Source organism: Gekko japonicus, unplaced genomic scaffold (assembly GCF_001447785.1).
Source record: "Gekko japonicus isolate JY-2015 unplaced genomic scaffold, Gekko_japonicus_V1.1 scaffold7111, whole genome shotgun sequence".
NCBI classification, from domain to species: Eukaryota; Metazoa; Chordata; class Lepidosauria; order Squamata; family Gekkonidae; genus Gekko; species Gekko japonicus.
Window position 1 is genome coordinate 1 of NW_015174469.1, and position 10,687 is coordinate 10,687.

Genomic DNA, 10,687 nt, shown 5'->3' on the forward strand with positions numbered 1-10,687 from the left:
CATTGGGGCAGAGTGCCACGGAGTCCACCTTCTGAAGCAGCCATTTTCGCCAGGTGGAACCGATATCATCTGGAGATGTTAGGACAAAGTCCGAGTCCAGTGGCACTTCTGAGACCACCAAAATTTTATTCAAGGTGTGAGCTTTCGTGTACATGCACATTGTGGCACCATCTATGCATACAACTATGACCTGCAATTCCATTTCTTCGTCTGACGAAGCGTGCGTGCCCATGAAAGCTCACGCCTTGAATAAAACCTTGGTGGTCCTCAAGGTGCCGCTGGACTCGAACTTTGTTCTGTCGCTTCAGGCCGACATGGCTACCCACTTTGATCGATCTGGAGATGTTGTAATGACGGGAGCCCTCCAGGCTACACCTGGAGCCTGGCAACCCTACCGACTGCACTCCCTTTCAAGTGGAGATGCCAAGAATTTAAATTTGGGGCGGGGGGACCCACACGAGGGATCACAGTTACCCTCACAGGAAATACGACTGAATGCCGATCTACCTGGGAGATAAACATAAAACTTTATATTACAACAAGGAAAAGATGGATGGAGATGGATGGGCTTTTCCCTTGTAGTATTATAAATATTTATTTATGTATAATGTAATACAATCTTTAATATGCAAAGATTTAAGAACATAAGAGAAGCCAATGTTGGATCAGGCCAATGGCCCGTCCAGTCCAACACTCTGTGTCACACAATGGTCAGAAATACCAGGGGCCATCAGGAGGTCCAGCAGTGGGGCCAGGACACCAGGAGCCCTTCCACTGTTGCCCCCCCCAGCACCAAGAATACAGAGCATCACTTGCCCCAGACTGAGAGTCCCCATCTATACCTTGTGACTAATAGCCACTGATGGACCTCTGCTCCAGATGCTTATCTAATTCCCTTTTGAAGCTGTCCATGCTTGTAGCTGCCACCACCTCCTGTGGCAGTGAATTCCAGGTGTTAATCACTCTTTGGGTGAAGAAGGACTTCCTTTTATCCGTTCTAACCCAACTGCTCAGCAATTTTGAGTGCCCACGAGTTCTTGTCTTGTGAGAAAGGGAGAAAAGGACTTCTTTCTCGACTTGCTCTGTCCCAAGCATCATCTTGTAAACCTTGATCATGTCACCCCTCAGCCGTCATTTCTCTAAGCTAAAGAGCCCCAAGTGCTTTAACCTTTCTTCATAGGGAAAGTGTTCCGACCCTTCTATCATTCTAGTTGCCCTTTTCTGCACTTTTCCCAATGCTATGATTTATTAAAGTCCCATTCACACCGGCCAGAGAACGCGGGGGGGGAGGCGTGGCTTATCGCTGTGCCGCACTTGTGACCCAGCCGAACACGATCAGATGCGATGGCAGGGAATCGAGGGTAGGTCGGCGCATGTCTCCGGCGCGCTTCATGTGGCGCTGGAGCGATCAGATGGAGGACGTCCATCTGTGGCCCGTCGCAAGTGTAAAATAGTGGAGTTTCTGCAGTAGCTTTTAACTCCGAATCTTTGGTGGAATGCGACGGCTTGCCAACGGGTGCACAGCGCTTGCCAGATGTCCTTGTGTGATCACGCCCGTTGAATCCGCCCGGCATCCGTGAGTATCCCGCGGCGACTTCTGTGTTTGATCAGAGCCTAAGTGTCGTAGCCATCACATCACAGTGTTTGTTCAGTCGCATTTCCCGTAAGGAATTTAAATTCCGCATGAAGGATATCGGCTCTGTAACGGCATCGCCCTTAGCCCCAAGTCCCAAGTTTTAAAAAGGTATACCAGTAAATGTAAAGAAGTGATCGCTACGAGTCCCTTGGGGTTTGTGCATGCCCTAATGGCAGGTATGAAGAGGGCCCAGATGTCCCCGGCAACCCAAAGGGGGAGTGACCCGTGACACTCCTGGGACATCACAATACCCGGCTAGTCTGTCTGCTGCTCCTGCCTCAAGACACTTAGTGGGGAAAATGGGGGGGTGAAGATCAACACCCACCACAACAAAATGGGTTAAAGGACTCCAACCCTAGCTTTGAAATCCAGGCCCCGGTCATTCCCGTCGGAGCTCTCCTGCACCATGTCGAAGAGTTCTGGAGGGGACAGATGGCTCAGCGAGCTCGGCTACAAGCTGGGCCAGACGCTGGGCGAGGGGAGCTATTCCAAGGTGAGGGTGGCCACCTCGGCCAAGTACAAAGGGCCGCTCGCCATCAAGGTGGTCGACCGACGCCGGGCGCCCCCTGACTTCGTGCACAAGTTCCTCCCGCGAGAGCTCTCCATCTTACGGGCCATCCGCCACCCCAACATCGTGCGAGTCTTCGAGTTCATTGAGGTGTGCAATGGGAAGCTGTACATCGTGATGGAAGCCGCCTCCACTGACTTGCTCCAACTGGTGCAACACCTGGGGCAGCTGCCCTGCACCCCGGAAGCACGGGACATCTTTTCCCAGGTCGTGGGAGCCGTCCGCTACTTGCACGACCGCAACCTGGTGCACCGCGACCTCAAGTGCGAGAACGTGCTGCTCACCGCGGATACCCGCAGGGCAAAGTTGACTGACTTTGGCTTTGGCAGGGAATCGCATGGGTATCCGGACCTGAGCACCACCTACTGCGGGTCTGCGGCCTACGCCTCCCCTGAGGTGCTGCTGGGCATTCCCTATGACCCCAAGAAGTACGATATTTGGAGCTTGGGGGTAGTGCTGTACGTGATGGTAACCGGGTGCATGCCCTTTGACGACACCCACATCCACAGCATGCCTCGCCGCCAAAAGAAGGGAGTCTTCTATCCAGAGGGTATTCCCGCCTTGCCCGATCCCTGCAAAGCTTTGATCGCCCAGCTGCTGCAGTTCAGTCCCGCCTCCCGACCTGCGGTGGGTCAAGTGGCCAAAAGCAGCTGGCTGAAAAGTGGACTCGTCAACAAAGAGACCCCTCCCAGGTAGAGTAGAGCCAGGACTCGTGGCGCTTCAGCCTTGACCTGATGGAGCATTTGGTGCGAGAAGAAAAGACGCTGAAGCAATAACGACCGAGCGGAGCTATGGAGCAGACAGAAGCCATGTGAGAGGAGAGCGGCCATTCAGTGGTGTTCAGAGAGGTGATATTAATTGGGTGCTACGGGAATGAGAGTCTTTGACAGAACAATGGGAATGTCCGGAGATTTCCATGACTTGGGATATCGGCAGTTGTCCAGGTGAGCGGGGGGCTGCTAAAAATTGACCGAAGAATACACAGAACACTGCGCTACCCAAAGCCGAGCATGAATGGACACCAGTGTGGGCCGTGGTGGCAGGAATGGGCTGTGACCCACATCGAAAGACTTGGACTTCGTCGTAGAGCCCCCGCTTGCCTACGGGCGGGTGAGGCAGTGAGGCATCGCCGCTGCAAAGTGTTGACTGAAGTCAAATAGAAATAAACCCTGACGCTCCCATTTGGCGACCGCTCTGTGCTTCCTGTCCTTTCTGAACCGCGTTCCTTCTCTTTTGTCACATCCCAAGCTCACGTTTGCAATGATGTGCACACCCTGGAGGGCCTTTATTTTGAAAGGAGTCGTCTAGATTCGATGGGCCTTGACCTGGATGGCCCAGGCTAGCCCAAACTCGCCAGGTCTCAAAAGCTAAGCAGGGTCGTCCCTGGGTTAGTACGTGGAGGGGAGACCACCAGGGGAGTCCAGGGTTGTTGCACAGAGGGAGGCAACGGGTAACCACCTCTGTATGTCTTTTGCCCCGAGACCTGGATGGCCCAAACTAGCCCAGACTCTTCAGATCTCAAAGGCTAAACAGGGACAAATCAGGGATACCTCATTTTCATATTATGCAAATTGTTTTCTCATCATGCAAATCATGCCCAGTGTGGCCCCAGACACAAGAACATAAGAGAAGCCCTGTTGGGTCAGGCCAGTGGCCCATCCAGTCCAACACTCTGTGTCACACAGTGGCCAAAAATACCAGGGGATATCAGGAGGTCCGGCAGTGGGGCCAGGACACTAGAAGCCCTTCCACGGTTGCCCCACCAAGCACCAAGAACACAGAGCATCACTGCCCCAGACGTAAGAACATAAGGGAAGCCATGTTGGATCAGGCCAGTGGCCCATCCAGTCCACCACTCTGTGTCACACAGTGGCCAAAAATATCAGGTGCCATCAGGAGGTCCACCAGTGGGGCCAGAACTCCAAAAGCCCTCCCACTTTTGTCCCCCCCCCAAGCACCAATAATACAGAGCGTCAGAGGTCATTTCGGGGGGGGGGTATGGGGGGAACGCAGTTCCCCCGGGTGAGGTGCAGGGGGCGGGGCACATGACGAAGCCCCGCCTCCTGCTTCCAGCCCTCATTCAGCCAGGAGGAGGCAGGAGAAAAGGGAGGGTAAGTTGCTTCCTCCCTGCCTCTCCCCACCCCTGCCTGCCTGGGGCCAGGGAGGGCCTTGGCGGGGCTTCCTTGCACTCCCGCCGGCCTTGCAGGTCCACCGCCGGGCCCCTGATGTCAGGGGGTGTGGCATATGCTAATGAGTTATGCTAATGAGTTCCCCTAGCTCTTTTTCTACGAAATGACCCCTGCAGAGCGTCACTGCCCCAGACATAAGAACATAAGAGAAGCCAATGTTGGATCAGGCCAATGGCCCATCCAGTCCAACACTCTGTGTCACACAGTGGCCAAAAATACCAGGTGCCATCAGGAGGTCTGGCAGTGGGGCCAGAGGACACTAGAAGCCCTCCCACTGTTGCCCCCCCCAAGCACCAAGAATACGGAGCATCCCTTGCCCCAGACTGAGACTTCCTATGTATACCTTGTGGCTAAGAGCCACTGATGGACCTCTGCTCCAGATGTTTATCCAATCCCATCTTGAAGTTGTCTATGCTTGTAGCCACCACTACTTCTCGCAGCAGTGACTTCCACCTGTTATTGACCTGTTGGGTGAAGAAAGACTTCCTCTGATCGCTTCTAAGCCTACGGCTCATGAATTTCATTGAGTGTCCACATGTTCTTGTATTGTGTACGCTCTGAAGCTGCCCCTTCCTCCAAGGAAACCATTCTCTGTAGCCTGGAGACGAGTTTTGATTCTGTGAAAACTTCAGGCCCCATTTGAAGGCTGGCGTGGCAACCCTGGCTGTATTCTTGGAATTGTTACCACCAGCAGTTTGGACTGGAAGAAACTAAGGCACACCAAAGTTGTGATTTATTGACCACAAAGGCTGGGCGTAGATCAGGATTGGGTAGTTGTGTTTGTCTGTCTGTAGCAGCAGAATGCCAGTTTGGTGTATTGTTTAGGAAGAAGAAGAGATTGGATTTATACCCCGCCCTTCACTACCCAAAGGTGTCTCAGGGCGGCTTACAAACTCCTTTCCCTTCCCCTCCCCACAACAGACACCCTGTGAGGTAGGCGGGTCTGAGAGAGCTCTTGACAGAAACTGATCTTTTTTCAAGGACAGCTCTTATCAGAACTACGGCTTGCCCAAGGTCATCCGGCCAGGTGCAAGTGGAGGAGTGGGGAATCAAACCTGGTTCTCCCAGAGTCCGCACACTTAACTACATCAAACTGGGGCGCAGACTCTAATCTGGGAGAACCAGGTTTGATTCCCCAGTCCTCCACATGCAGCTGCTGGGTCAGTCATAAGTTCTTTCAGAGCTCCCCCTCCCTCCCAGGGTGTCTGTGGTGGGGAGGGAAAGGGAAAGGAGTTTGTAAGCCGCTCTGAGACTCCTTTGGGTAGTGAAGGGTGGGGTATAAATCCAATCTCTTCTTCTTCTTCTTCTCTCAATAGCTCCCCCAGCCCCACTTACCTCACAGGGTGTCTGTTGTGGGGAGGGGAAGGGAAAGGCGTTTGTGAGCCGCTCTGAGACACCTTCAGGTAGTGAAGGGCCATGGGGTATAAATCCAATCTCCTTCTTCTCTCAATAGCTCTCCCAGCCCCACCTGCCTCACAGGGTGTCTGTTGTGGGGAGGGGAAGGGAAAGGAGTTTGTGAGCCGCTCTGAGACTCCTTTGGGTGGTGAACGGCGGGGTAGAAATCCAATCTCCTCCTCCTCCTGCAAAGAACAAGAGTCTTGTAGCACCTTAAAGACTAACAAAATTTGCGGCAAGGGATGAGCTTTCGTGTGTTACCGAAGAAGCGAGCAGCTACTCATGACAGCTCATACCCTGCCACAAATGTTAAGTTGCTAAGGGACTTTTGCCCTTTTCTAAGACTGAGCATGTATGTCACCATTCATGAAGCCAAAGACAGGGCAAAAGTAAGTCCCCCGTCCTAACCCAGGGTTTGGACTAGATGACCTGCAAGGTCCCTTCCAACTCTTAACATTCTATGATTCTATGATCCTTTCCTGGTGATATTATTGTTGTTGTTGTTGTTATTAACACCTTGCATCTACAAAGCCCAAGAAAGTTTATTTGGATTTTACCCATTCAATTTGTAGATCATTTGTCCCAAAGTTTTCATTTGTTTCCCCCCCCCCCAAATGGAAATACTCCAAGTGCAATTAATCTGCCACCAGCAGCAAACCAGTCTCGGCAGCTGCATCTGTTGAGAATCTTGGGGAAGACGGGACATGCGGGCGAATGTTTCGAGAGGATGTTGGCCTCCTCGAGAAGCTTGGGAAAGCAGCTGGGGTGAAAAGGACAAGGAGACACACAAAGAGCCGGAGACCCCCGCGACCCTCCTCTCCGAGCAGATGGTAATCGCGGGAAGGTCACTCGCTAACGGCATGTGCTGGAAAGATTCAGAAAGGCAAGAAGGGGTGGGTGGGAAATCAAACTCAGCTGCAATTCTTACCACTACTAACTTCCACGTTTTGAAAGTAGCATTAAACCGTAGTTTAAAATATTAAAATTAACATTGCTTGGACTTTTTGCAAAGAGCACGTTTGAGCATCAGAGAGACCCAGCTCAGAATGCTCGATTTCTCCTAAGGTGCAGCCGACTTAGGGCAAGCCTGTAGTGTTTCCAAGACGAGAGACAAACAGAGGCGGTTTCCCATGGCCTTCCTCTCCACCGGGACCCGGGACTTCCTTGGTGGTCTCCCATCCAAGTATTTATTTAATTCGATTTGTACCCCGCCCTGCACCCATTATCCTTGATTAGGTAGACATTAAGTAATGCTTCATTCTATCTGCCTTCCCAAATTGCACTTCCCATCTGGTGCATATGAAGCCATCAAGCCTCTCACACACCTTTGTCTTCCTCCGATAAAGCCATTAAGTCACTGTTTTCTGGCAAGCACATCATCCCCACTTTAGGGGACGTTCTGCCCTATAACTATGGCACCTTGGTACCCAGTAGTGTGTGTTTGTGTGTGTTCCTGGTGCCAACCACATACACCCCGACTTTGCAGGCTCTCCTCACTCACCTTCCAAAATGCTGGCCTTTTTGCTCTTCAACTTGCTGCTTCTATGGACCTCGTCAGGATTAGTAATTATCACTATTCCCTAAAAAGCTTTCCCCTTCCTCCCTGCTTTTTTAAGGCAGCTCTTATATGTGTCTTGTGTATGTTTATTGTGCATATTTTGATTTTATTCTTTTTTTAATAAAAACCTTTCTGGTTGAACATCTGCCTGGTTTATTTGAGAGTTCTCCTGAAGGGAAAAAATCCTGGTATATATAGGTGGAGGATCTTCACTTCTTGCCCTGTCTCCTTGGCTAATTCCCTCAACTAATGTAGGAGACTGCCTATTTGAGTAACAAGTGGGCTGGCACAAGCTGATCAAAAAGCACAGCACCACCCTCCAATGTCTCCAATGTGATGATGTCACCCAGAAGTGAGGGGATAGTAGCCAGCCAGCTGCCCTGAGTTGTGGTTTTTGAAACTGTTTCCCAGGCTAATGCCTGGTTGGCCACAATGCCTGGTTGGCCAATGGCTCCAGGATGCCCAGGCGACATCACCCCTGATGAGCGTCCGGCCCCATGGGGAGAAGCCTCGGGAGGAGGAAAGGGGACCGCGCCGGGCCAATGGCCTGGGGCGAGGGCCCGTCCACGACCCAGAGCGGCTTGGGGAGGGAGAGACGCGGGGCCAACACAACCACTAAGGCCAGAAAGAGAGAGCTGGGAGGAAGCCACACCCACGGCTCAGCATCCCTGCATAACAGGAAGGGGCGGGGCTGAGGGGGAGGATGGAGGGTGGAGCGCAGGGGGAAGCAGGTGGCACGGGGAGGGAATAAAAGGGAGGAATGAAGGCAGAGGCCGGGGAGGATGAGGCACTGGCGACACGTTGGTGAGTCGTAACCTCCTCCCCTCCCCATAGTCTGAGGCCTCTGTGGTTCCTCCGGGAGTTGGGGCATGGTGGCAGCTAGTCCGCAACTGTCGGGATCCAGCGACAGCGACGAGGGGTCGTCCAGCTCTTGTGACACATACCGTGGTGTTCCCTGTCAAGGGTTAAAGCCAGGAGGTGCCAGGAAACTGACTGAAAGGTGCCTAAGCTCAGAAAGCTGCAAGTATGAGAAGGTTAATGAATTCAAGCCGAGTGAGGTATATCGTTCCTTGTTTAACGCAACCGCTCCAAGCGTTGGCTGCCAAGAAGGAGGTTCTGTTACCCAGTTGGCAGAAGCTGACTGCTTGCTGCAATTCTGGCTTTCCAACCTCACTGTAAAGCCAAATACCACTCAGACTGGCACTGTATCCCTCAAGAGTCAAAACTGTGGACTTCTAATGCCAGAAAAGAACATGCAGCTTCTTATTTCTGAGTTAACAAGTTCCCCGCCATTCATGCACCTTCTTTCCAACATCCATTAGACTTTTCAGAAGAAACTGACCCCAAACTTCTATTAGCCATGTCTGCTGTGGTCTCATGCATGTTGTCACTTCATCTTTACAATTTGAGTCCTTAGAGACTGTGCTTCATCAAGGTCCTTAGAGACTTTTGCACATTGTCATTTATTGAGTTTCTAGAGACTCCCGGCACTGGATTGGCTTGTGGTCTTCATAGGAATTACTTGCATTCCTTGAATTACTGGCTCAAGTGGTTAAGACGCTGAACTGCAGGCTGTGGAAGGTCAGTAGTTCAGCAGTCCGAGACCCGAGTTGCCACATGACGGAGTGAGCTCCCGTCTCTAGTTCCAGCTCCTGCCAACCTAGCAGTTGACTCTGAGTGAAGGGCAGGGTATAAATCCAATCTCTTCTTCTTCTTCTTCTTCTTCTCCATCTTCCATGGTGAACCACTTAAAGCTGAAGATCTAAAGTTCCCTTTCTGATATGGCACAACGCTTCGTGGACCTGGGGACAATCCACACAAACAGGTCACCCCCTGGTTTCCATAACCTTGGGAGGGCTTCTCTGTCAGCCTCAGCGTTGTTGTGTAGGGTCGCCAGCTCCGGGTTGGGAAATACCTGGAGGTCCTGGGGGTGGAGCCTGAGGAGGGCGGGGTTTGTGGAGGGGAGGGACTTCAGTGGGTATAATGCCAAAGTGGCCATTTTTTCCAGGTGAACTGATCTCTGTCACCGGGAAATCAGTTGTAATAGCAGGAAGGCATACACTTCGGCAAGGAGTTCCACCTTTCCTTCCATGGTATTAGAAGGTAGGTATAAGAAGATAAGGAGCTGCGGTGGCTCAAGGGGTTGAGATGCTGAACTGCAGGCTGCGGAAGGTCGGTAGTTCAGCAGTTTGAGACCCGAGTGTGCCGCATGACGGAGTGAGCTCCCATCTCTAGTTCCAGCTCCTGCCAAACCTAGCAGTTCGAAAGCAAGAAATTGCAAGTAGATAAATAGGTACCACTTCAGTGGGAAGGTGACAGCGTTCCGTGCGCCTTGCTGTTTAGTCATGCCGGCCACATGACCACGGAAACGTCTTCGGACAGCGCTGGCTCTTCGGCTTTGAAACGGAGATGAGCACCGCAACCCTAGAGTCGGACTCGACTGGCTTTCAAGCAAGGAAACCTTCACCTTCACCTAATTTTGCTTACGTGAGAAGTTTGGGTTGCATAAAATTCTTCATTCTTTTTCTAATTTTCAAACTTTCTTAAAACTGAGATTGCAATACAAAGCAGAATGAGAGCATCAAAGCAGAACATGGTCTCAAAGTGATGCATTACAGTACAGATCTAGTACAAATCGCATCCTTAAACTATCAACTACTATGTAGATTCTATAGAATGCAGAGCATGTGGGAGGAGATATCAACTTAGTGTGTAGAACTGTAAGAACTCCAACAGAGTACCCAAAGTAAGGTGGGTGTTGTCGATTTATGAGAAGGAATATAAACAACAGTGGGGGGGGGAGAAAAAGAAAAGAAAAAGAAAGGGGGGGCTCGGTCAATCATGAGAGGTCTCAAAGGTGGTCAGAAGCAAAAGGTGCTGTTATAGGTGGAGCCGAGTGTGGTAGCTGATGTCAGAAGGAAGAAGATAGTGGTCTTCCATGAATTGCAGGACAGGGGCCCAGGCAGGGGCCGTTTCGTAGAAAAAGAGCTAGGGGAACTCATTAGCATAACACATTAGCATATGCCACACCCCCTGACATCACCGGACGTGTGTCATGAGGCCACACACCCCCTGCCATCACCGGAAGTGTGTCATAAGGCCACACACACCCTGCCATCACCGGAAGTGTCATGAGGCCACACACCCCCTGACATCACCGGAAGTGTGTCATAAGGCCACACCCACCACTCAGTTAGTCTTAGTCTTAAAGGCTAGTCTTAAAGGTGCTATTTGTTAGTCTTAAAGGTGCTATTTGAACTCTTGGACTATTTTGCAGCAACAGACTAACACAGCTACCTTGGGGAAGCTCCTGGATGGGGCTGGGAGTCCTTGTGGAGGCC

The 10,687-nt window shown here is 51.6% G+C and overlaps 1 protein-coding gene across 1 annotated transcript in view; it reads left to right on the forward strand.

Annotated features, from left to right (window-relative positions):
- Window positions 1-2,042: 2,042 nt before the first annotated feature.
- Window positions 2,043-10,687, forward strand: part of LOC107121493 (testis-specific serine/threonine-protein kinase 6-like) — a gene marked incomplete at its 3' end in the record, with an annotated part of 16,833 nt that continues 8,188 nt past the window's right edge. The window contains exon 1 of the mRNA XM_015424403.1: window positions 2,043-2,896. Within this exon, the coding sequence (XP_015279889.1) occupies window positions 2,043-2,896 (854 nt within the window). The remainder of the gene's footprint in view (window positions 2,897-10,687) is intronic.